Source organism: Macaca fascicularis, chromosome 13, assembly GCF_037993035.2.
Source record: "Macaca fascicularis isolate 582-1 chromosome 13, T2T-MFA8v1.1".
Taxonomy (NCBI): Eukaryota; Metazoa; Chordata; class Mammalia; order Primates; family Cercopithecidae; genus Macaca; species Macaca fascicularis.
Genome location: NC_088387.1, coordinates 118,352,165 through 118,374,779, shown reverse-complemented (window position 1 = coordinate 118,374,779; position 22,615 = coordinate 118,352,165). Strand labels below are relative to the sequence as shown.

The 22,615-nt window shown below is 45.7% G+C and overlaps 1 protein-coding gene across 1 annotated transcript in view; it reads left to right on the top strand.

Moving 5' to 3' along the window:
* DCDC2C (doublecortin domain containing 2C) overlaps positions 1 to 22,615 on the top strand; it is an 88,089-nt gene that overhangs the window by 54,736 nt on the left and 10,738 nt on the right. Inside the window, exons 6-8 of the mRNA XM_045369856.2 lie at positions 1,141 to 1,183; positions 14,671 to 14,797; positions 17,760 to 17,860. Of these exons, the coding sequence (XP_045225791.1) occupies positions 1,141 to 1,183; positions 14,671 to 14,797; positions 17,760 to 17,860 (271 nt within the window). The remainder of the gene's footprint in view (positions 1 to 1,140; positions 1,184 to 14,670; positions 14,798 to 17,759; positions 17,861 to 22,615) is intronic.

The following is a 22,615-nucleotide window of genomic DNA, read 5'->3' as shown; positions in this document are numbered from 1 at the left end:
GCCCATCTGTGGGATTCTTCATCCTTAATTGTTTAGCCCTGACGGGTGTGTTTGAAATGCATTTTGTGTAGGACACGACTTGAGGGCTTACTAGGAATCTTCCTGGAGCTAGCTCTTCATCAAGTTTTCAGTGATCATTATCTTGAGCAAAGAAAAAAAGCTGCCATTTTTCATCTAATTGTGGAGCAGGACAGATGGTTTGAACACCATGCAGGTGGCCAGCCTTCCTCTACCCTTTAGGTTTTGTGGCATGAGCGCCTTCTGCATTTGGAGAGCTTGAACCTCCACTGAGGGTGCAGCATCCGGGATGGCCTCCTCCCATTCTGGTTCACGTGCTGCTAGGGTTTGTACCTCAAGGCAGAGAAAGGCTCCTTTTGTCCTGTCTACCAAGGATGACCCCACAGCAGTTTGATATCCAGGCAGATGGTTAGATTAGAGTCCCACCTGCATGCCTGGCACACGTGGATGTTTCTTGATTTTATTGACTTAATTCGTGCTAACAGTCCTGATAGCACAGTGAGGAGGAACACCATGGGGCTGTGGAGCTGAGTCATTCTTTCTACCTGCCCCCCACGTGTTTCCCGTCTCTTAAAGTGTTTTGCTTTTTGCCACTGTCTGTTCATTGGGAATCCCTGACTGAGTCTGACTGGCTTAAATATCTTTCCCCTTCGCCAAAGTTGTTGAGCTTAAGGGTCAACAGGAGGCCACATGCAGTCGCTCAGAGACTGAAGTTCGTGTGACTTACACAGAATAGACCAAGGAGGTGCTCTGAATTTGCAGAGAATCCTGGGGTACAAGCATTTCCAAATTTGAGTAGCAGCTATTGGAGAAAGCCTCACTAAAGAGGAATTAGAAATGGGATGTGTGCACTTGCAAAGGCAGCCGGTGGACACGGACTCTTTGCTGTGGTAGAAGGAGGATGGGCCATCTGATCTCCAGGAAGGAAATTGAACAGATTCCTGGGGCATTTTCTGCTCCTGAGGCTGGGAAATCATTGTTGCCATGAGCCATGTCCTCTGTGGACAGCTTGCTCCTCCTCGTGGTTACTTCCCTCCTAAGGACAAGGCTGCAGACTGCATTTTATAGAGACAACTTAGGGCCGGGCTTTACATTTCAAGTTCAACATCTTTTGTCTTGCAGAAGATATGCGAATGTTGAAAAAAACTCACAGAGAAAGAAAAAAGTAAGTAACTTTTAAAAACAAGTAAGTAACTTGTTTCTGATTCTGGCGTCTTCTGGCATTAAGAAGGGCACAGTGCAGGGTGAGGGCCCAAGCTATAAACAGAGCTTTCTGGGCCAGCATCAGTGCCAGGCTTATAAAGAAAAATCAGGTGCACTTTTGAGAATGGTGTGAATAGGAGAGGAAGTTTATGTTTGGAACACAGAGTCCAGAGCTGAGAGGCACACACAGGTATTTTATAATGCAACCCAGCAGATGTGAAGACAAAAGTATATTTGAACTTTTATGGGACAGGGAGGAGAGTAACTGATTCAAGCTTGGCATGAGTGGCAGTGGGCTCTGGCGTGGGGGTGGGAGGAGGACATTCCAGGCAGATGTGACAGTAAGGCAGCAGTGGGAGAAGCAGCTCACTGCATGCACATGTGTGTGAATACATATGTGTGTGAATACATATGTGCATGTATGTACGGGTGCATGTATAAATACATGTGTGTGGAGGCATGTGTGTATGGATGCATATGTGTGTGTGAGTGCATATGAATACATATGTGTGAATGGATGCATATGTATGTGTACATGGATGCATGTGTATGTGTGGATGCATGTGTGTGCATATGAATACGTGTGTATAGGTGCACGTGCATGTATAGATGCATATGTGTATATGCATGTGTTATAGGTGCATGTGTATGTATGGATGCACATATGTATTTTTAAATACATAAGTGTTTATGGAGGCATGCATGTGTATGTATGAATGCATGTGTGTGTATGGAGGCATATGTGCATGTGTGCATTGGAGTACATGTGTGTATGAATGCACATGGATGTGCATATGTATGTGTAGGGACGTATATGTGTGTGCACATGACGTGTGTATACATATGGATGCATATGTGTGTATGCCTGTGTTAATGGATGCATATGTGTTGGCATATAAATATGTATGTTTAGAGGTGTATGTGTATGGATGCATATGTGTGCATGTGTGCATGAGTACATATGTGTATGTATAGATGCATGTGTGTGTATGGATGCATGTGTGTGCATATGACTACATGCGTGTGTACATATGGATGCATATGTGTGTGGATGTGTGTATGGATGCATATATGTTGTATGGATATGTTGCATGCATATGTTGTATGGATGTGTGTATGGATGCATATGTGTTGTATAAATATGTTTGGAGGTGTGTGTATGGATGCATATGTGTGCATATGTGCATGAGTACATATGTGTATGCATGGATGCATGTGTATGATGTGTGTGTGCACACATGCATATGAATACATATATGTGTATGTATGTATTCACATGCACATGTGTGTATGGATGCATATGCACGTGTACAGAGGCATATGTTTGTATGGATGCATGCATGGGTATTCATATGGTTACATCTGTGTATGTGGATGCACGTGTGTGTGTAGATACATTTATTTGTGTTTGTGGATGCCTGTGTACCTATGTGTATGGATGCATATGTGTGTGTGTGTGTGTGTGCTGATCACACAGTTTGAAGTTGCAGCATAAAACATGAGGAAGGATGACAAGGAGGTATCAGGATCCAGGACTAGGAAGGTTTGCAGAAGCTGGGTCCTAGAGGGGCTTACCAGTCCTTGTAACTGTTTACGTGATCCTCTATCCCTGATCATCCTACGAAAACTGACTTTTAGTGGTTCTTTTGACATTAATATTTATTCGACAAAGCTGTTGAACGTGTACTCTTTCCAGTGCCTGTCTGCCTGGCTCATTGGCTGAAGTCCCCTCCCTACTGTGACACGCTGGCTTTGAGGGTCCGTATTGTCGTTATCTGTTCTTTCCCAGTAACTTAACAGGTAGCCCTGGGCTTTGCTTTTCTGCTGTTGCAGCTCAGATTTCATGATTGCCATTTTTAATCACTCCTCTGCAGATAGGTTTGACTTTCTCACCCGTCAGCCACGGTGTGCACCTGGCAAGTGTCCAGCCCTGGGTGAGCCCAGCCTGCACTTTCTCTGCACTTGCACTAATGCAGTGTGGTGTTGCTGGAAATAACGACACTGCTGACCCGAGTGTTCACGCCGAGTTCACGACCACGGTCCTTATCCAACTTCATTCACTGATTAAGCCTGATGTTTTAAAAAATGTTTTTCTGAATATGTTTTGCCAGATTTTATTGGAGATTTCTGCATGTCTGCTCATGAGTGAGCTTAGCCTGTCTGACTTCTTTCTCATGTTGTCCTTCTCTGGCTTTTATTGCCAAGGCTTTTCTTCTGAATTGACTCTTGTTATTTTTTGTAGCTTCTTGAGTTGAATGATAGCCTTATTTATTTTGGATTTTCTTTCTCTAAGAAACACATTTTAATATTAGCTGTTTGTTGGATGGATGAATGAAGGATGATCATTGAGATTACAAAAATGATATGCCTTACTCTATTCATTGTCCCTTATATAAAGGTCTACACCTGTAAAGATGTGTTATCTTAAAACTCAGCATTAAATTTTTTGGCCTCATTTTGAAGAGTGGGTGTATTTCTAAGAATGAAAAGAATTCCACACACAGGACTTCTCTGAGGCTAGAATTTATGATGATTCACAGCAACTTAGCCATTTATGATAAATGTGTTTGTTTCTTTACTTGCTTGCCCCAGGTTTTCCATTTCTAACTTGTTAAACCTCTTTTATCTATTTTCTGTGTGAATTGCCACAACATCTTTTTGGAAAAGAAGGTACAAAATTAAAAAAAATACAGGAGTGCTCTTTCATTAAGATATTACCTTGTGGAATAGGGGGGCTGTTGGGACCCTTGGTGGTGTGCACATTCTAATGACATCAGCCAATCCAAGTATCAGCTTTCTTTAAAATTGGATGCTGGATTTTCTTTTAAATTTGCAAGCTTAAAAACAAGTATCTAGAATACAAAGCAGAAAGTCTTTCTTGATTCTTCAATGAACATATCGCAAACATGACCTGGAACTTGTGACCCACAGGATATCAGGCCTGAAAGGGGTACTTGTTGATTCATCTGGTCATCCATGAGGCCGTGGTGAGGTGTTGGCAGCCTGCTAAGCACACTCCGCTAGCACTAGAGACACAAAGATGAGTGGAGTGTAAGTTTCCACGATTGGAGAAGGCAGAGTGTCAATAAGCATGAGAGTAACCCTAGCAGACCTCATCCAGCCCTCCTGCTCAGTAACTTAAATCTTGGTAATTAAATCACCCCAGATTCCACCAGCACCAACCTCCCCACCTCCACAGTTGCAATAGATCATTGATGCTTCTCCTGTAAGCTGTTTAACTTCCACATCTGCCTATGTCTCCCCATCAACACTGCCCAATGGAGTCAGGAAGAAACACTTGATACCCATGGGGAAAAGCATTATGAGAGTGGGCAGGTAGGGGGTCAGGGGAGCTGGGCTCCCCAGGAAGACATTTTTATTTGCAGGGATCCAGATTTCAGCAAGGGAGTAAAATGGACCATATCCACTTGATACTTAATACTACTGATGGAATAAATTGTATGGACTGGAAAGGGAGCAAGATAGACAGGGAGGGGCTGGTCCTGAGCAACTGTGACATTCCCAGTGAGGTGACAGGTAGAGCAGAGCAGTGGGACTTGAGAGATGCTGTGTATCATTGATTCTGTGGAGGGCGTGTTCCCACATCCCAACATCCCTGGAACAGGTGCATCTGACGTCGACAGCGTCTCAGGACTCCTGTGGGCAGCCATGTTGCAGGTGCTGGTTGCTCATGGAGAAACTTGGCTGTAGCTGCTCATTTGTGTCTTCAATTGTGTACAGGGTTGATTCTGTACATGTTGGGTGTAAAATATCCTCAAAATGATTTTTCTATGAGATTTGAAACAAAAAGTTATTATATACGCCTAAAGGCCTAAATGTAGAACATCAAGTTGCAGATTTGCTATTGATTGAGTATATTCTTCAATTCCATTTATTCTTGCAGAGTGACAACCAGCTATTGTGTAGGACCTGAGACTGGGAGGTTGACACAAAAAGTTGCAGCTGCCAGTGTCAGTGAACTACGTGGTATAACAAGCCATCCCCAAACCCAGGGACTTCAGGCAACAAGGGTTTATGATTTCTCTTAGTCCTGTGGGTTGGCTGCACAAGTCTTGGGCGGGTTTCACCTTGGTTGCTTATGAGGCTGGGTTCAGCGGAAGTTTCGCTAGATTGGGATGTCCAAGCTGGCCTCACCAACACATCTGGCAGCTAGTGCTGGTTGTTGAGCATTTTGGTTCTCTTCCATGTGGCCTCTCATCTTCCAGCAGGATATCATAAACTAGCCTAGATTTCAGGAGGAGAAATAGGTTCTCCCTCAACAGAGGAGCAGAGAGGAGCCCATTCACTTTGCAAACCTGTGTGCCGCCTGAGAGGGGAGGGCTGTGTGGCCAGCAAGCAACTAGCCACACTCATGTGCGTTGTGTTCCTGAGAGTGGTGCAAAAGGATTGCCTCCCACTCTGCAGGGCAGAAAGCCCCAGCACCAGGATGTGCAGTTCAGGTGCCAGCGGCTTGGGGGCAATTCAGAGATGAGGGCGGGGCGTCCTTCCCACGCTGCGTGCAGAAGCACCGATGCCTTTGACTCGGAGTCAAAAAGTGGCTCAGAAGAGTCAGGCTCTGGATGTAAAATCTTGGAGGGTATTCAGGTGATTTGTTTCTGTTATTTTCTCATTTTTCTTTATGTACAAGCATGCTATGTCATAAAAATGGGTGTCTAAATGGTTCTAGAGGGGCTTTTTCAGTAAGTAGAAAATAGAACTTCTAGGAAATTAAAGCACGGGGACATGCTTTAAATAGTACTTCCTTTCTTTCTCAGTGGTACATAAAATAGCTATGTATTTTCAGTATGATTCACGGAATCTTGATTCAAAGAAGTGAGATGGAGAATAACAGACAGTAATGTGGCACCTCGAGATGACTGTGGAGGACGTGGGAGAAGTCAAGGCCGACCTCAGGATTCCAGGGATGGTGGGAGGATAGTGCATTCAGGAGCCGGGATTAGGTCCGCAGGAGGAAGAAACAGGACTTTGGGTTGCACGTTTGTGTGAGAAGTTGCTTTGCTCTTGACGAGCATATTTGTTACATGAGAGTGAAAGGAGGCATGAGAGGTGATATCCATGCGTAAAAGTGTTTCCGATGTCAAGCCGAATTCCTTGCATGTCCAGCAGAGGACACATCTGTTTCCGTGTTTGTCTGGGATTATCACTGTGGATTCTCTGTGGAGCAGAAGGATGGGCCTCCTTCGCATCTAACTGATGTCTGTGAAGTAGGTGACACCTCGTCTACGCGTGATGACATTTTTCCTTAGTAAACTAACTGCTGCCATCAAGGCAAAGCTGTAGTGTTTTAAGAGCAGGCATCTGGCCTCTGACCTCTGCACTTGGAATCTCAGCTGTACCTAACATTCGAGTGGTTTGACTGGACCTCGCCTCTGTGGGTCTTGGGGAAAGCTGACTCCCTCCTCTCTTCCCTCTTATTTTACTTTTCCTGGATCTCTGTCATCAGACTTCCTTCCAAGGCCATGAAGTTCTAAATTAAGCTGTTGGAGGTGCACTGTCCAGAATGTTTGAAAGATGTGAGAGCACAGCTCTTCACCTCTTGGTTCTCAGTTTCCATTTTGAATAGAAGAAAAGATGTTTATGTTAATTTAGCAAAAGAACTTGCATTTGTACTGTTAAAAATGCCCATTTCCCTATCAGTTGACCCAGCAATCCCATTACTGGCTATATACCCAAAGGATTATAAATCATTCTACTATAAAGGCACATGCACATATATGTTTATTGCAGCACTATTTACAATAGCAAAGACTTGGAACCAACACAAATGCCCATCAATGATAGACTGGATAAAGAAAATGTGGCACATGTTCACCATGGAATACTATGCAGTCATAAAAAAGAATGAGTTCATGTTCTTTGCAGGGACGTGGATGAAGCTGGAAACCATCATTCTCAGCAAACTAACACAGAAACAGAAAACCAAACACCGCGTGTTCTCACTCGTAAGTGGGAGTTGAACAATGAGAACACATGGGCATAGGGAGGGGAACATCACACACTGGGGCCTGTTGGGGGGTTGGGGGAAAGGGGAGGGAGAGCATTAGGACAAAGACCTAATGCATGTGGGGCTTAAAATCTAGATGACGTGTTGATAGGTGCAGCAAACCATCACAATACATGTAACAAACCTGCATGTTCAGCACGTGTGTCCCAGAACTTCAAGTAAAATTTTAAAAAGCCCATTTCCCAAGAAAATGGCAAAGAAAATCATGAATGCAGTTTTACTCATTAGCATATCTGAAATATACTTTGAAAATAGCCTTCATTATTCTATTGGTTCAGTTCACTTATTGCTTGATTCAAATATTTGAGCATTGGAAAATATGTCATTATGAGTCTGCCGGTGTCCTGTCTGGCACAATTAACTGGAGCTTTTAGTTCAATGAAAGTAATTGAATGAAGCTACTCTTATTATATAGCATTCGGTTTTACAGGAACTACATTTCCTGTGATTTTAATAGCTATTGCCTTCCAAAGAAGAAATGCTAATTTAATAAATGTTTAAAATTGCATTCACATATTAAAATGAATATTTTATAGTACAGGCTTCTGTGAAAAATCAGTAAATAGTTAATAAGCATTGTATTTATATCACATCTGCAATCAGAACATTAATATTAAATCCTCACTTGGGCATAGAGCACAAGCGTTGGTAGTGAACAATAATGAAAAGGAGATGAAGCATATAAATTAAAGAGGTGCGTGTGTGTGTGTGTGAAAACAGTTGCAGAGGCATGTGCAGTACCAGACTGAGACCCACACTTTAATAACCTGGCCTGAACAGTAAAGTTCACTGTGAAATGAGTGCTTTGGAATTGACATTTGCTGGCTAATAATGTCAAGGCTGGAGCAATATCTCACAACAGTCAAGGCTGCAATTGTTGTCATCTTTTAACAGCCTAAGGATGCAACAGCCAGGTTCAATGTTAGCTAATCTTCCACTTTAATAAATGTTCAAAGCAGGCCTGGTTCATTGATAGAAGACCTTGACCCACTTGGGATGGAGCTGGGACATTTGCATGGGAACTTTTTGCTGTTAGCATTTGTCATTTCCTACCTGAGGATGGACTGACTCTGAAATAGGTTGTTACTGTCCTTCAATTAGACAAACTGTCTGACTCATCCCAAATTACCCTGGGAGGCTGCGTTTTGTGTGCCTGAGCTAGACAATGTCTTACAATAGCATTAAAATATAGCTGGATTAATTGAAATAGGCTCTGGAGAAAAATAATAGTCTTTAAAGCACTATGGAGAAATAAAACCAACATGCCTCAGGTTCATTTTCTGAAAACATTTTCAATAGGGAGAAAGATGAATGAAGTTGAGAAGCGCTACTTGTCCACTTTGTAAGTAGAGCTCACATTGATTTTGGAGGGCTTGAGATTTGCGACAGAGAGAAATGTGGGTGTAAGATGTGAGGTTCGTGCTTCCTCATGAAAGCCATGGATTCCTGCTTGATCCATGTTTTCTTGCTTGATCCTTTTTTTTTTTTTTTTTTTTTAACCAAGTGCTGCTGTAGATCCATGTTGTTCTGACAAAAGCCATCTGGAGTACCGTGCACTTTGTCCTGCTCGGGAAGGAAGCTGTGTGTATTCATTCATTCTTACACTGCTATAAAGAAATATCTGAGATTGGGGAATTTATGAAGAAAAGAGATTTAATTGGCTGACGGTTCTGCAGGAAGCATGGGAATAGCATCTGCTTAGCTTCTGGGGAGGTCTCAGGGAGCTTCCAATCATGTCAGAAGGTGAAGGGAAGTAGGCATCTCACATGGCAAACACAGGAGCAAGAGAGAGTCGGGGGCGGGGGGAAGGTACCACACGCTTCACCTGATCTTGTGAGAACTCACTCACTGCTGTGAGGACAACATCAAGCTCTAAGGGGTCCACCCCCATGGCCCAAAGCCCTCCCACCAGGCCCCACCTCCAAGGATGGGGATCACAATTCAACATGAGATTTGAGCGGGGACAAACATCCAAATTATATCAGTGTGGGAATAAGACGACCCTTGAGTTGGGTCTTGGAGGATGTGTAGGAGAGTTCTCCAGGTGGCTGAGAGGAGGCAGCTGTTTTGGAGAGAGTAGGGCTTTGGGGGAACTGACAAGCTGCGTAACAGCAAGCGTGTGTGAGGCTGCCTGGGATGGGGATGGGGAGGCAGGCTGGGCCTGGGTGAAGGGCTGAGTGCTGGGGGAGGGTGGCAAGAGTTTGGACTTCATCCTGAGGGGACGTGGACCTTGAGTGCTCGGGTTACGTCTGCACACTACCCACTCATTCACCTGAGACAGCCCCTCCACACCCCTCCCGGGACCACCATTGATGCCCAACCTCTGCCAGTGTGTCCGGAGTCAAGTCTCACCCGCTCCACTCACTCACAGAGGTTCATTCTGGCGTTTGGATGAGCACTGGCCAACTGCCAGCCTGGCTCTGAGATCCCTCCCTGTCTGAAGTGTTGTGGTCCCCAGCACAGCCCCAGGGGGCAGGCACCGTCTCCATTCTATCGCACCTTGGAGGGACCTGAGACCACACAGCTGATGTGGCGGTCCCACGACCCAGTGCTGGTGAGTGCGGCTCGGGATGTCACCCAGCTCAGGAAGGCCCGCTGCCGGCCAGGCTCCTAGAATGGTCACGGATTTTTGTAAAAGGGAAATTTAATTAGCGCCGTAACTGAAGGCTCCTTGCCCTCGACCCTGGCTCATACCCAGGCTTTCGTTTCCTCGTCCAGCTCTGTAACTGAAGGCTCCTTGCCCTCGACCCTGGCTCATACCCAGGCTTTCGTTTCCTCGTCCAGCTCTGTGTCGTCAATGCAAGAGCACCCGCCAAGGTGGCTGTAGTCCCACCACTGCTGTGTGGGGTCTCTAGTCTCACAGCGCTTTACTGTTATCTGTTTTCTTCTCTCCCTGGAATATATGTCCTGCTGTTGACTGTTCCCGTTGTCTGACTGTAAGCACCATTTTCTCTGTAAAGCCATTTTTGGGCTTACTCCAGCATCCTTCACAGCCCACCCTTTAGAATGGACTCTGCTGTTTGGGCTGGACACAAAACCAAGTGAGGCACTTGCGCTTGGTGCTACCTGTGCGTTTCTCTCTGCTGTGCTCTCCGGGGTAGAACCGTGCCTGTGCGTTTCTTTCTCCTGCGCTCTCTGGGGTAGAACCGTGCTCTTTAGTCATATATTTTCCAGCTGGATACCTTGTAGACACTCAGTAGGCGATTACTGGGGGAATGAATGAATTCACCCACCAGAGCTCAGTGACTGTTGAGGATGCTATTGCTCAGATACGAGAAAACTGGAATAAAATTTGAATCCTGCTTTATTGCAACCTTTGCAGATGTTTAGTCTATTAGCGTGGTAGTTCACATGAGTAGACTACATTAGAATTGTAATGTTACCGGAGGAGGCATCGACTTCATCAGTTCTCGTCACTTACCTCTATTATATGCAACTAGGAAGATGTAGTCTCTGCTGTCCTCTGACCCAAGTATTGTGAACTGCTTTGAGACTCAGCGTTTAAACAACAGTCTAAACTGAGCAAAATTAAGAAAAGTAAGTGCAGTACTAGGATTGGGTGTGATTCAATGTGTAAGGTCCTCATGTAGTGTTTGGGGTTAGATTATGTTTTCCCTTTTCTGTGGAATTAAAATTTTGTTGCTTTCTTTCAGTGAGTTTTCCAACTCATATTGTAATTTATGCTGTTTAAGAAGTCAAGATCTTCCACTTAAATGAGGTTCATCAACAAGCTTTATTCTGAAGGTTGACTAGGACAGACTCAGGTTTGGACCAAAGTTTAGGGCAGGGAAGTTTGAGAGGGACGGGCATATTTGTGTGTCCTGTAGATGGCATTAGCTGGAAAGGACAGGGCACTGCTTTGTGGAGAAGGTGTGCCATGATTGTGAGGCCTCCCCTACCTTGTGGAACTGTGAGTCCATTAAACCTCTTTTTCTTCATAAATTACCCAGTCTCAGGTATTTCTTCATAGCAGTATGAAAATGGACTAACACATGGCCAACTCTAGATCTTTCTATAAAACAATGCAAGACAGGCCTGTATTCTTCAAAGATGCCAAGGTCATGAAAGACAGTCTGAGGAGCTGTTCCAGGTGAAAGGAGACTCAGGAGGTCTGACATCTAAATGTGGTGTGAATCCTGAACCGATCTTTTCTTGAGTGAAAGATGCTATAAAGCACATTTTTGGGACAATTATAAAAGTGGAATATGGATGGTAGAATAGATGAAAATACTATATCAGATGAATATCCTGAATTTGGCAATTGTCTGTGATTATGTGAGAGATGATGTTTCTGTTGTGAGGAAATACATCCTGAAGTATTAAATAGATCACATGTCTTCAGTATTAAGGACTAAAGTACTAAGAGGCAAAGGTGTATGATGTAAGACACCTTCTCCCAAATAGTTCAGAAAAAATATGTACTTAATATAGATATTGGCCTGCAGAATCTGTGTCTGTCAATGCCCTGCCTTTTCTTGTCTGAAGAAATGTCAGATTTTCAACTCTTTCAACCTCTTCTTTCCCTACTTTCTTTCCATCCTCCTGCTCAGTTCATTAAATTAGCAGAGATTTACTAAGCAACTGTTGTATGCTTGCTGAATTGAACACATGCACATATTGAGAGCTGACTTTTGGTTTAGCGCTGTGGTTAGTTATGTCAGGGTGTCATAGGAACACATCAAAGAGACCATTGAGGTAAGGCTTGAGCTGGGGTTTGGAGGATGAGCCATCATAAGAAGGTGAGGAAGGGAATTCCAGGTAGAAGGGAGCTATGGGGGCACAGGTATGGTGCAGGGAAGGATGGCTTGGACTAGGAAGGCAGGTGGGTCTTGGAGCATGAATGCCACTGTGCTGGGTTAAGGAGTTTGGATGTCTTCCCAAGGCTGTGCCTACCTCCTTAAGGGTTTCAATGGTGGGGAGTGATCAGGTGTGCTAGGATTATTCACCTGTTCAGTTAACAAATATTTACTGAGCATCTGCTATGTGCCAGGCATGGTTCTAGGCTCTGGGAATTCTTTTTTTTTTTTTTTTTTGAGATGGAGTCTCGCTCTGTCGCCCAGGCTGGAGTGCAGTGGCCGGATCTCAGCTCACTGCAAGCTCTGCCTCCCGGGTTTATGCCATTTTCCTGCCTCAGCCTCCCAAGTAGCTGGGACTACAGGCGCCCACCACCTCGCCCAGCTAGGGTTTTTTTTTTTGTATTTTTTAGTAGAGACGGGGTTTCACCGTGTTAGCCAGGATGGTCTCGATCTCCTGACCTCGTGATCCGCCCGTCTCGGCCTCCCAAAGTGCTGGGATTACAGCCTTGAGCCACCGCGCCCGGCCGGCTCTGGGAATTCTTTAATGGAGAAACAAACTGACATCCTTGCCCTTGGGTGGCTTCTAACCTTCTGCTGATGAAACAAAAACACAACAAACATCATCAATAAATTGTCTAGGGATTACATATACTGCTGTGATTAAAGTGTGAAGGGAAAGGGAAAGGACAGGACACCCCTCTTGGGAGTGACAGGGCAGAGGGACAATTTGAGCTAAGACTTGACAGGAGGCTGCACCTGTGCTGCTCCCAGTTTCACAGAAATAAGGTATTTGCAAAAACTCACATTTCCTGAGTATGCTTGGATAAGGTATGAGATGAGAAATAAATTGGTGTAATGACATGGTGCCCCTGTGTGCCTAGCCATCCTGCTGCATCCAAAGTTACTTTCGTTTTGGGCGACTTTCCAGGTCCGGGTGGAGGCTCTGCGATGTATTTCATTGCAGTGCCCCAGGATAGTGGGAGCTGGGTCATACCGTGGGCGGTTGTTTGCTGTGTGTTCTGTGTCACAATTTCTTCTGTGCCCTCATTATGAGGATGGGTCCTGTATTCTTGTCATTGTCCTTTGAGTGCTATTCCAGAGATAATGGGACACACACACAGGCGCGCGCGCGCACACGCACACACCCCCCCCACACACAGACACACACAGACACACACACACACACATACACACAGTGTCTTTATCTTAGAGGCCAAAGTTATGGAAAATGTGTCTCAACAACCAGAGTTCAGTGATACTAAAAAGAATCAACTAGACTTTCAGAATTCCAACCCCCAGACAAAATATAGGTACCATATACCGTTTTCTGTTTCCATGACCAGTTCTGCTAAGATCTCATTTCTTCTCCTTAAGAACATGATTTCAGCTCATAGGAAAACGCCTTAAAATAGGTAGAAACATTTTGTGTGGTTGCATGTATAAAGTTGGAGGGCTATTTTCATACCTTAATTTCCACAAAGATCAAAAACTTGGTAGTTTGCATCATATACAATATATTAATGGTACAAGGTAGGTGTTTTTAGTTTGACATTTCTCAAGTGACATAGAGAGCTTGGGAGAAATACCTATTTATATACTTCAGCCTGCATTCACTTCCAAATACTTGAGAAAAGATCAAAAAAAGAAAACCTAAAAAAGACATTTTTTATTATAAAGATAGTTTATGGGATATTTGTATTATAAAGATAGAATTGGAATGGTGCTAAGGGAATTACAGGCAGTTCTGACTTAGTTCGACTTAGGATTTTTGACTGTATGATGGTGCAGAAGCCTCAGGCGTTCCGTAGAAAGCCGTAGGATACTCGGAATGCTGGGCAGTGACGGCCTCAGCTCCCTGTCAGCCACGTGCCCTCTGCAGTGGACAGCGGTGCCAGATGACTTTTCCCGCCTCCAGGCCAGCGTAAGTGTCCGAGCACGTTTAAGGTAGGGCTGCGCCATGTTGTTCAGTGGGCTGGGTGTATTCAATGCATTTTCCACTTAAGACACTTTCACCTAAGGACATGTTCATCAGGATGTGACCACGTCCTAATTTGAGGAGCAGATATCTGCATGTCATCTTACTTTGTGTTCTAGTTGTGCTTTGTTGTTATTGTTTATAGATTAAAAAACATGTGAGTCCTCCTTTATTGCAACCCCAAAGTAAACCACCACAAGGCTAATTTTCATCACAGCTACTCTCATCCTGCTCAGAGGTTCCAGCAGGAACGGCTTCGTGATGCTTGTTGAATAGCAGTTTTCATTAGGCTTTAAAGAGTGTCTCCAAAAAACCAGAGGCGCCTCCTTTGACTTGTTTGTTCCTCTAAAGCAAGCCCTTATTTTGTCAAGTTTTAGGAAGGCCACCTACAGGTAGGAAGTGGATGAACCTTCTCTGCCTGCCAAGGCACTGGGAGGGAGGGAGAGAATTATTTTTGCTGCTTTTCAGAGAGGAGTGCAAGTCATAGAGTAGAAGAAGCTGCATTTGAAGTGAGGCTTCTTGGAGGTGCCTGAGTTTCCTCCTCCTGTTTCAATGAGGAGCCCGTGTTTTCCTGGCCACACTCAGAGAACCTGATCGGACTCCTTGTATCCCAGTGTTCCTAATGGATTTTCTCTTCTTCTTTTGTCCTGTAGGTGGATTCCAAAGGAAAAGAACCTTGTCACTATGATGACATACCCCCCAAAACACAGGATTCTGTTTATTATGCCAAAGAAGAAAAGAAGAAAACATTGGCAGAACCTTTAGTCCAAAGAGGAGCAGGTGACGTGCAATTTCATTCTACTGTAAGCAGTTTGGAACTTGACCAGGCTAAGAACATGGGATTTTTTTTTTTGTTAGAAAAATGTTATACTCCAGAAATATTATTTGACTTGTAACTATCTGCTTTATTAATAAAAGGTTCAGCTTGTAGGTAGGTCAGTAGTTGGCAGAGCAGAAAAACAAAATTTCACTGCTGAAGGCAATGGGATTCTCTAATTAGGGGGCCTCCAAGATAAATACAGTGTTAAAATAAGCTTACACCAGGACTGAGTATCTTCTTTCCTAAAGACTGATGACATAGAAAACAACAAATAAATCTATCTTTTGGGAGGAACATGAACATAAAAGCCACCTGGATTGTTTAGGTGTATTTTTTTTGAAGAGACATTTAAACGATGAATCTTCAGGGCTGGTTTTAAAATGAGATAATTTGGAAAGTGCTCCCACATCTGTTTTTACCACTCTGCGACCATTACTCACTCTCACTGAGCTCCTACTGGGTGCCCAGCTCCGAGTGAGGCACATTCAGGTCCCGTCTCATCGATGGGTGTGGTGGATACTTAGACTGTGAGTCGTGTGGCTGGTTGTGGAGGAGAAAGCAAGGTGGTGGGAGAGGTTTTCCTGCACTTCTCTGCAGCAGCTGAACATTTTTGGAAGTCGTTTTTCCTAAACACCCTTCCTCCCCTCTTGGCTTCTTTTCTTTTATTTTGAGATGATGCCTTGTTCTGTCGCCCAGGCTGGAGTGCAGTGGTGTGATCTCAGCTCACTGCAACCTCCGCCTCCTGGGTTCAAGTGATTTTTGTGCCTCAGCCTCCCAAGTAGCTGGGACTACAGGCACCTGCCACCACACCTGGCTAATTTTTGTATTTTTAGTAGAGACAGGGTTTTGTCATGCTGCCCAGGCTGGTCTTGAACTCTTGACCTCAAGTGATCCACCTGCCTCAGCCTCCCAAAGTGCTAGGATGATAGGCATGAGCCACTATGCCCAGCCCCCCCTTGGCTTCTGTTACCTCCTAACACCTCTCAGGTTTTGTCCTCTTTGCACTCTGATCTCTTGGCTCCCCCTGTTGCTCCTCTCTTTACTTCTCAGCTATAAATCTGGACATCCCCTAGAGCTTCCCCCTGGTCCTTTACCTTCCTGGCCCTTCCCACCCCACAATGGATGCATGGGCCATGGGGAGGCGAGGCAGGTGCCTGAGTACCCGGGCGGGAGTGTGGCCTACATGCTCATGCATGTAGGGTTAGGGTCATGGTTAGGGGTATGGGGTTATGAGGCTACGAGGCAGGTGTGTGAGCATGTAGGCAGGAGAGTGGACAGGCAGCTCTCAGACCAAAACCTGCTGAACCCACTCTACCCGACATATTACTATATATGAAGAGTAATAGAAAATTTGATCACTGTGTATAAAACCTCTTCCTTGGAGATGCACATCCCACACAAGCAGTTGGGGCTGCCCAGCACACAGGCCTTCCATCTGGGAGGCAGCCCGGTACTAGAATGTAGCTTTGGAGTTCAGATCCTAGCTGTGGCCCTCACTGAGCATGGAGCTATGGGCCAATTCCTTACTGACCACAGGCCTAGTAAGTTTGTTTGGTGATTGCCACGAGCTTTAAATATCAAATGCCTGGGACACAGTGGGTTCCCAGTGAATGTTATTTCCCCACCCCCCTCTTTCACCTTCTAACCTGTCACCCACAAGGGTAGGGACCCTTCTGGCTCAGTTCAGGACTCTGGGGACGGTTTTCCTGGGGATAAGGGCTGGGAACGGGGAGAAGGCCCAGAATGGGCCAGGTGAGGGGTGAGGTAGGTCCAGGACTCTTGGCTGAGAAATGAATGGGGCTGCGATTAGAGTTTCTGGTTTTGGACGATGGAGCTTGCCAGTGGCCACAGTTCTGCCTTCTCAGATGCTGAAGGAACCAGCTGGCCGACTTCTCTTTTTGGATTTGAAGGAACCGGCTGGCTGACTTCTTCTCTTTTTCTTCTGCTGTCACCTATTGCTTTCTTCAGGATGAGAATCAACTTTTCAAGAATCCTGGGCTTTTATAAGCATTTAATTCTTCCAGTTGTGTTGCTAATTAAAATGATTTCTAGCAATCCATTAAGCCGACTACCTCACAGTGCACAATTTTAGCACCTGGTTGTTCGAACCCTGTTGTTAAATAAGAAGCGATGAAGCTGCATTTCCTTTCTTTTTTTTTTTTAACTTTTTTGTTTTTTGAGATGCAGTTTGGCTCTTGACACCCCGGCTGGAGTGCAATGACGCGATCTCCGCTCACTGCAACCTCTGCCTTCCGGATTCAAGCAATTCTCCTGCCTCAGCTTGCTGAGTAGCTGGGATTAGAGGCGTCCACCACAAGTCTGGCTAGTTTTTGTAGTTTTAAATAGAGACGGGTTGGCCAGGTCAGTCTCGAACTCCTGACCTCAGGTGATCCACTCACCTCGGCCTCCCAAAGTGTTGGGATTACAGGCGTGAGCCACTGCACCTGACTGAAGCTGTGTTTTGTTAAAATTTACTCTATTACTTTGCTGTCCAGTGGGGTTACTTTGCATGTATTTATTTCTAACGGAATTAACTGGACACAGGCTTGGTGGACACAGGCTTTCCCTGTGCTTCATCTCGTGGTGGGCACAGTAATCGCATGACTTTCTGTGACTACTGACTACTACTGTGGTGGGCACAGTAATTGCATGACTTTCAGGGTCCGGGACCTTCATGGAGACAGAGACAAAAGCAGACGGGGCTAAAATCGAGGCCACCACACTGAACACTTTGGCAGATGCAAACAGGAAGGGTGAGAGGGAAACGGGGTGAGGCGGACAGGGTCTGGGACCCTGGGCCAGGTGACCTGCCCGAAGCTCCATGATGCCTGGCTTCATAACGTGGGTTTGGGTCAGGAAATACGCAGTGGACTCCAGCTTCTCCATGGGTTTCAAAGGTTTGTCCGTGTGATTTTCCCCCAGAAGGTGACGTGTATAAAGCACTGACTCCTAGCAAGGAAACCGAAGGGGCGCTGGACGTCAAAGAGGACCACCATGTGCAGCTGGAGGTGCCTGTGGACCAGGTGGGTATCGGGTCTGAGGTCCATGCCGCCTTCACTCCATCCCAACAGCTCCTGCCTGCCTCAGCGTCATCCTTAACCCTCTCCCTGCAAATTCTCTCTGGACTCTAGAATGTTCTGTGTTCCTCCTAGTTAGAGACTGCTCATCTCAGATCCTTTGTCAAGCATTTTCCTGTCTTCCCACCGCCCCCACAGCTTCTGCTGGAGAGACGCCTTTTAACACTTCACTGTGTGTGACTGCAAATTTGGCTTCATCATCATTTGATGATTGTGTCTGTCCCCTCACTAAGCTACTAACTCCGTAAGGAAAGCAGCTGGCTGCCTCACTCACCATTGGGCCTGTACCTTGCAGAATTCCTGGCATGGAGGAGGCCTTGGTAGTTTTTTGTGGAGTGATGACTGAATAATGGAATAAACAGTGTGATCGGACGGCATGATTGTGAAACCTTGAGCCTCTGTTTGCTTATCCACAGATGGGGATGCTGTCTCTGTGCAGGCCTGTGTGTGGCCCGAGTGTGCGACCAGCACTGGCGCATGGAGGACGCTGGGGCACTGTTCCCTCCTCCTGGCCTCAGGGAGGGGTGGGGAGCAGGGTTCTGAGAAGGGGGAGGGGTGGGGAGCAGGGTTCTGAGAAGGGGGAGGGGTGGGGAGCAGGGTTCTGAAAAGGGGTGGGGTCAGGCCAGGGTTCCAGCCCAGCTGTGCACCTGGGTGAGTCTCCAGCACTCGGGCAAATGGCAGTTTGTGCTCAATGATCTCCTAAAATGCACGCGTTGTCTTCACTACCCACCTGAAGGCCAAACATGCGTTCTCTCTTTTCTTGAGTTTTCATTTTTAAGAAATTATAATTTGTCTTCAAACTTTTTTTTATCTTTGGTTATAATAGCAGGTAATATATCCCCCTGGCATCCACCCCTCCCCCACCCTTTCCATCAGCAGAGGGAATTTGTAGATGGGCGGGGGTGCATGGCCTGTGTGCCTGCTGCCCGATAAGCTTTCATCCGTAGAGAGCAGTGAACTTTTACGTTAAAGTCTCGTCATTTTACCTCAATGTTAAGGAACAATTTTCTTATAATCTGTGCAAAAAAATGGCACCCAGATGTTAAAACATTAATGTTGAAATTCTGTTTCAAGTACTACATTTTTACAAAAGCAAAGTCGTCTTCCAGTGATAAGATTATATTTATTTTCAAAACTACTTTAAGAAGGTGGGCAAATGTGTACAATTGGAAACTCTGCCGGGCCCGGGACACTCACCTGGAATTCCTTTCTTAGGGAAATAGTCTAGAATTTACTCTGAACATGGCCAATTCCATTTTAGTAGAGCAGGCTGCTTCATCCTTCCCCAGGTGGTAAGTAGGCTGTGCAAACCCCAGGTCTTCAGCTGAGGCGCGAGAATCTTGGTTTGACTGAAATCACAAAGGATTGGGTCCATTTCTACTCTCTGAAATTCAGTTATTTTTAGAGAGTCTCAAAGAGTCAGTGCAAAAGGAGAGTATCTTTCCTTGGATTCTCAAATAGCAACTAGGGCAGTGCCCCCTGCACTGCGCCTCCCAGGGATGTGATGCATTTCCCTCCGGAGAAAGATGAGAATAAGTCACCAACCAAAGAGAAACCAAAATAATTGGGACTCATTAGGAGAAGGTCAATCTAAACTTGGGTAATCTGTGAATTGTTTAATTGGAAAAAATCTAAGGAAGCTTTAGGCTTTGGCACTTTTAGCTGTGTAGAGTAACTCAGACGGAGGCCACTTGGGTCCTTGGGGTGTTTGCTTTAATGAATAAATTAAAAGTAGAATTAGCCACTCTATTTGTAAGGATGTTTTGGCTCTAAAGAATGGGAAACTTGAAGAGAAGTGACTTCAACAATCAGGAATATTTCTCAGGCCACGTCACAGAAGGACTTGAGCCTTCTGTGTGGGAGAGGCTCTGGGGTTGGCCCCCTCGAGCCTCAGGGCGTGGCTGGGCACCCCATTCTTCCACTGCCTCCCTCCGCACCTTCGCCTTTGGCCTTGGGCTTGTCTCCTCGTGATCTCGAGGTGGCATGTCCGCTGTGGTTGGCACACTGAGACGTGGAGTGCTGGGGAAAGGAGAGAGACTGCACCGTTTAAACAGCGGGGAAAGGCTTTCCCAGGGACCCCTCTGAAAGCTGCCGCGTGTCTATGCCTGTCTTGTCCCTAGCCAGGGAGAGGTGATTGACCTCTGGTGGTTTAGAGGAATCAACCTTTACTTCTTGTGTCTGGAAAGGGGTTCAAGTTCCCCTGAAATGTATGAATAGTATTTGAAAAAAGTTTGAATTTTTGAATTTTTTTTTTTTTGAGATGGAGTTTTGCTCTTGTTGCCCAGGGTAGAGTTCAGTGGCACAATGTCAGCTCACTGCAACCTCTGCCTCCCAGTTCAAGTGATTCTCCTGCCTCAGCCTCCCACAAAGTTGGAATTACAGGCATGCGCCACCATGCCCGGGTAATTTTTTGTGTTTAGTAGAGATGGGGTTTCACCATATTGGTCAGGCTGGTCTCAAACTCCTGACCTCAGGTGATCCACCTGCTTCAGCCTCCCAAAGTGCTGGGATTACAGGCATGAAACACCACGCCTGGCCAAATGTGTTTTTTTTTTTTTTTCGGTGAGAAACAAGGTAGCGAGTGACTGTGAGCTCTGCAGCTGTGACTGTGGGCTAGGCAGCTGTGGCTGTGAGCTAGGCAGCTGTCAGGGTACAGGATAATATTTAATCTGTGCCATCTGCCCCTTCTTCATCATAGAAGGAGAGGTCCGTCCTCCCCTACCCATATCTCCCCTCCTCCCAGATGCTGGACCCTGTCCCGCTCAGAGCCTCTCAGGAACTCTGTGTCATCAACTGCTTAATAATTCTCTCTCTCTCCTTGGTGTCTTCAGCTTCTCCCATGCCCGAGTCCTTCTGGCTGGCATGTGAGCACGCTGAAAGCACTCGTGTTATGAGTAAAAACAACTCTGCCTTGGTCTCAGTCCTCTTTGAGCGTGTCTCTCTCCTTCACGCGTGGAGCTGATCTGCAGGGAGTGGCGTCTCCTCACTTTCTCCATCTTCTCCCCTCTTCTTTATCTCTTCAGGCTTCTGCCCACACTGGCACAAAACAGCTCTTCCGCCCCATGCCACCAGACCCAACATGTTCCCCAGTTCTCATCGCACAGGACCTTCACCACCCATTGGCGCTCCCGGCCACTCTCTTTGCTTGCAATGCTCTCTTCTTTGGCAAGGGAATCTTGTCAAACGAGACTCCTGACTTCCCTTTTCCCTCTGGCCACTCGTTGTCCTTCTGTTAGGCTTCTGGTCATCTCGCTGGCCATCAGATGCTGGCATTCAGCAAGGATGAGGGGTAGGGCATCTTCTCCTCTCACTCTGGACGTCCTCTCTATGTGATATAAAATTCTGTATCACCCCAGCGTCAGTGTCTGTGACCTCCAGGAATATATGCACATCTGCTGAATTAACACCTCCCATAGATGTCCTAAGACACTGAAGCTCAGCAGAGTGAGAACACAACTCACAGTCTCCTTCCCCTGTCCTCAAACCTTCTTCTCTTCCTGTATCCATGCATGAATGACACCCCCATCCATTCCGTAAGACCAAAGAGAAACTGAAGAGGTATTCCTGAGACTGACCTCTTCACCTCTCCCATATCCAGATCATCTTGGACTCTGTAGTCTTACCTCCTAAATGTGTCGGAATCTCTGCACCCCTCTCTGCCTGTGTTACCATCGCTCTGGTCCTACTTAGCATCCTCTTCTGGTTAGATTGCTGCTGTCACTCCTGCTTTTCAGGCACTGATCCCCAGCAACTCTGAAGCTCAGTGCTTCTTCCTGCAGCAGGGCTGTGCACATGCTACTCCATGCGCCAGGCATGTTTTCCCATCTGTTTTTATATATTAACTTTGTTTCATCTTTCAGATCTTACAGTAACAGTCAATTACCAGAGGATATTTTTGTTGCTCTCCCATGTATGTTAAATACTATTACAGTCTCTTTCTGTTCCATGTACCTCTCCTTGTAGCACCTGTCACGGTTCTTTTGTTTGTGTGACTGTTTAATTAATATGTCTTCCCTATAAGGCTCTCGACTTCTTGAGGGCCTTGTTTGTACTCACAATCACTCGTGTCTTCTGGCATTGTGGTGTTCAGTATGGCAGGTGTCCTCTATATACTTGCTGAATAAATGAATGAATCAGTGATTGACATCACCTCGACTATTCTTTAAAATAACATGTTTTTGATTGACATTATGTCGATTATTCTTTAAAATAATAAGTTGTTACAAAGCTTACTTTTTATGTGGTTTGAGCACTCCCTATAGAGTTTTATTCATTGTGACTGCTTTTCTACATAAGCTATAGGAAGATAATGCTCATGCAGGCTTGGTCTGAGTTTTCAGAGGGTCTGAGGTCTGGGCTGATGGGGTCGGCCATACTGAAGACATAGCCACACGTCTGCCTCACCACGGAACCCTGTTCTTGCACATTCAAGATCAGCTGGCAGGAGTCGTTGGGTCTTTATGGATCATTACTAATGGCAGTTCTTTTGCTCTGGTCACACAATGAGGATGCACTTCTCTAGCCACTTTGACTCAGGGTGGCCATGCCACCTGCCTTCCCTGATGACATGTGAGTGGTTCCAGGCAGGTGCATGAAGAGCCAGTGTGTGATTTCCCACACTGCATCTTCTCTTCCTTTGCAATCAGGAAGCAGGAGGCGCCGGGGCCTCCATCAGTGGGTTTTCTGAGTGGCTGTGGGGAC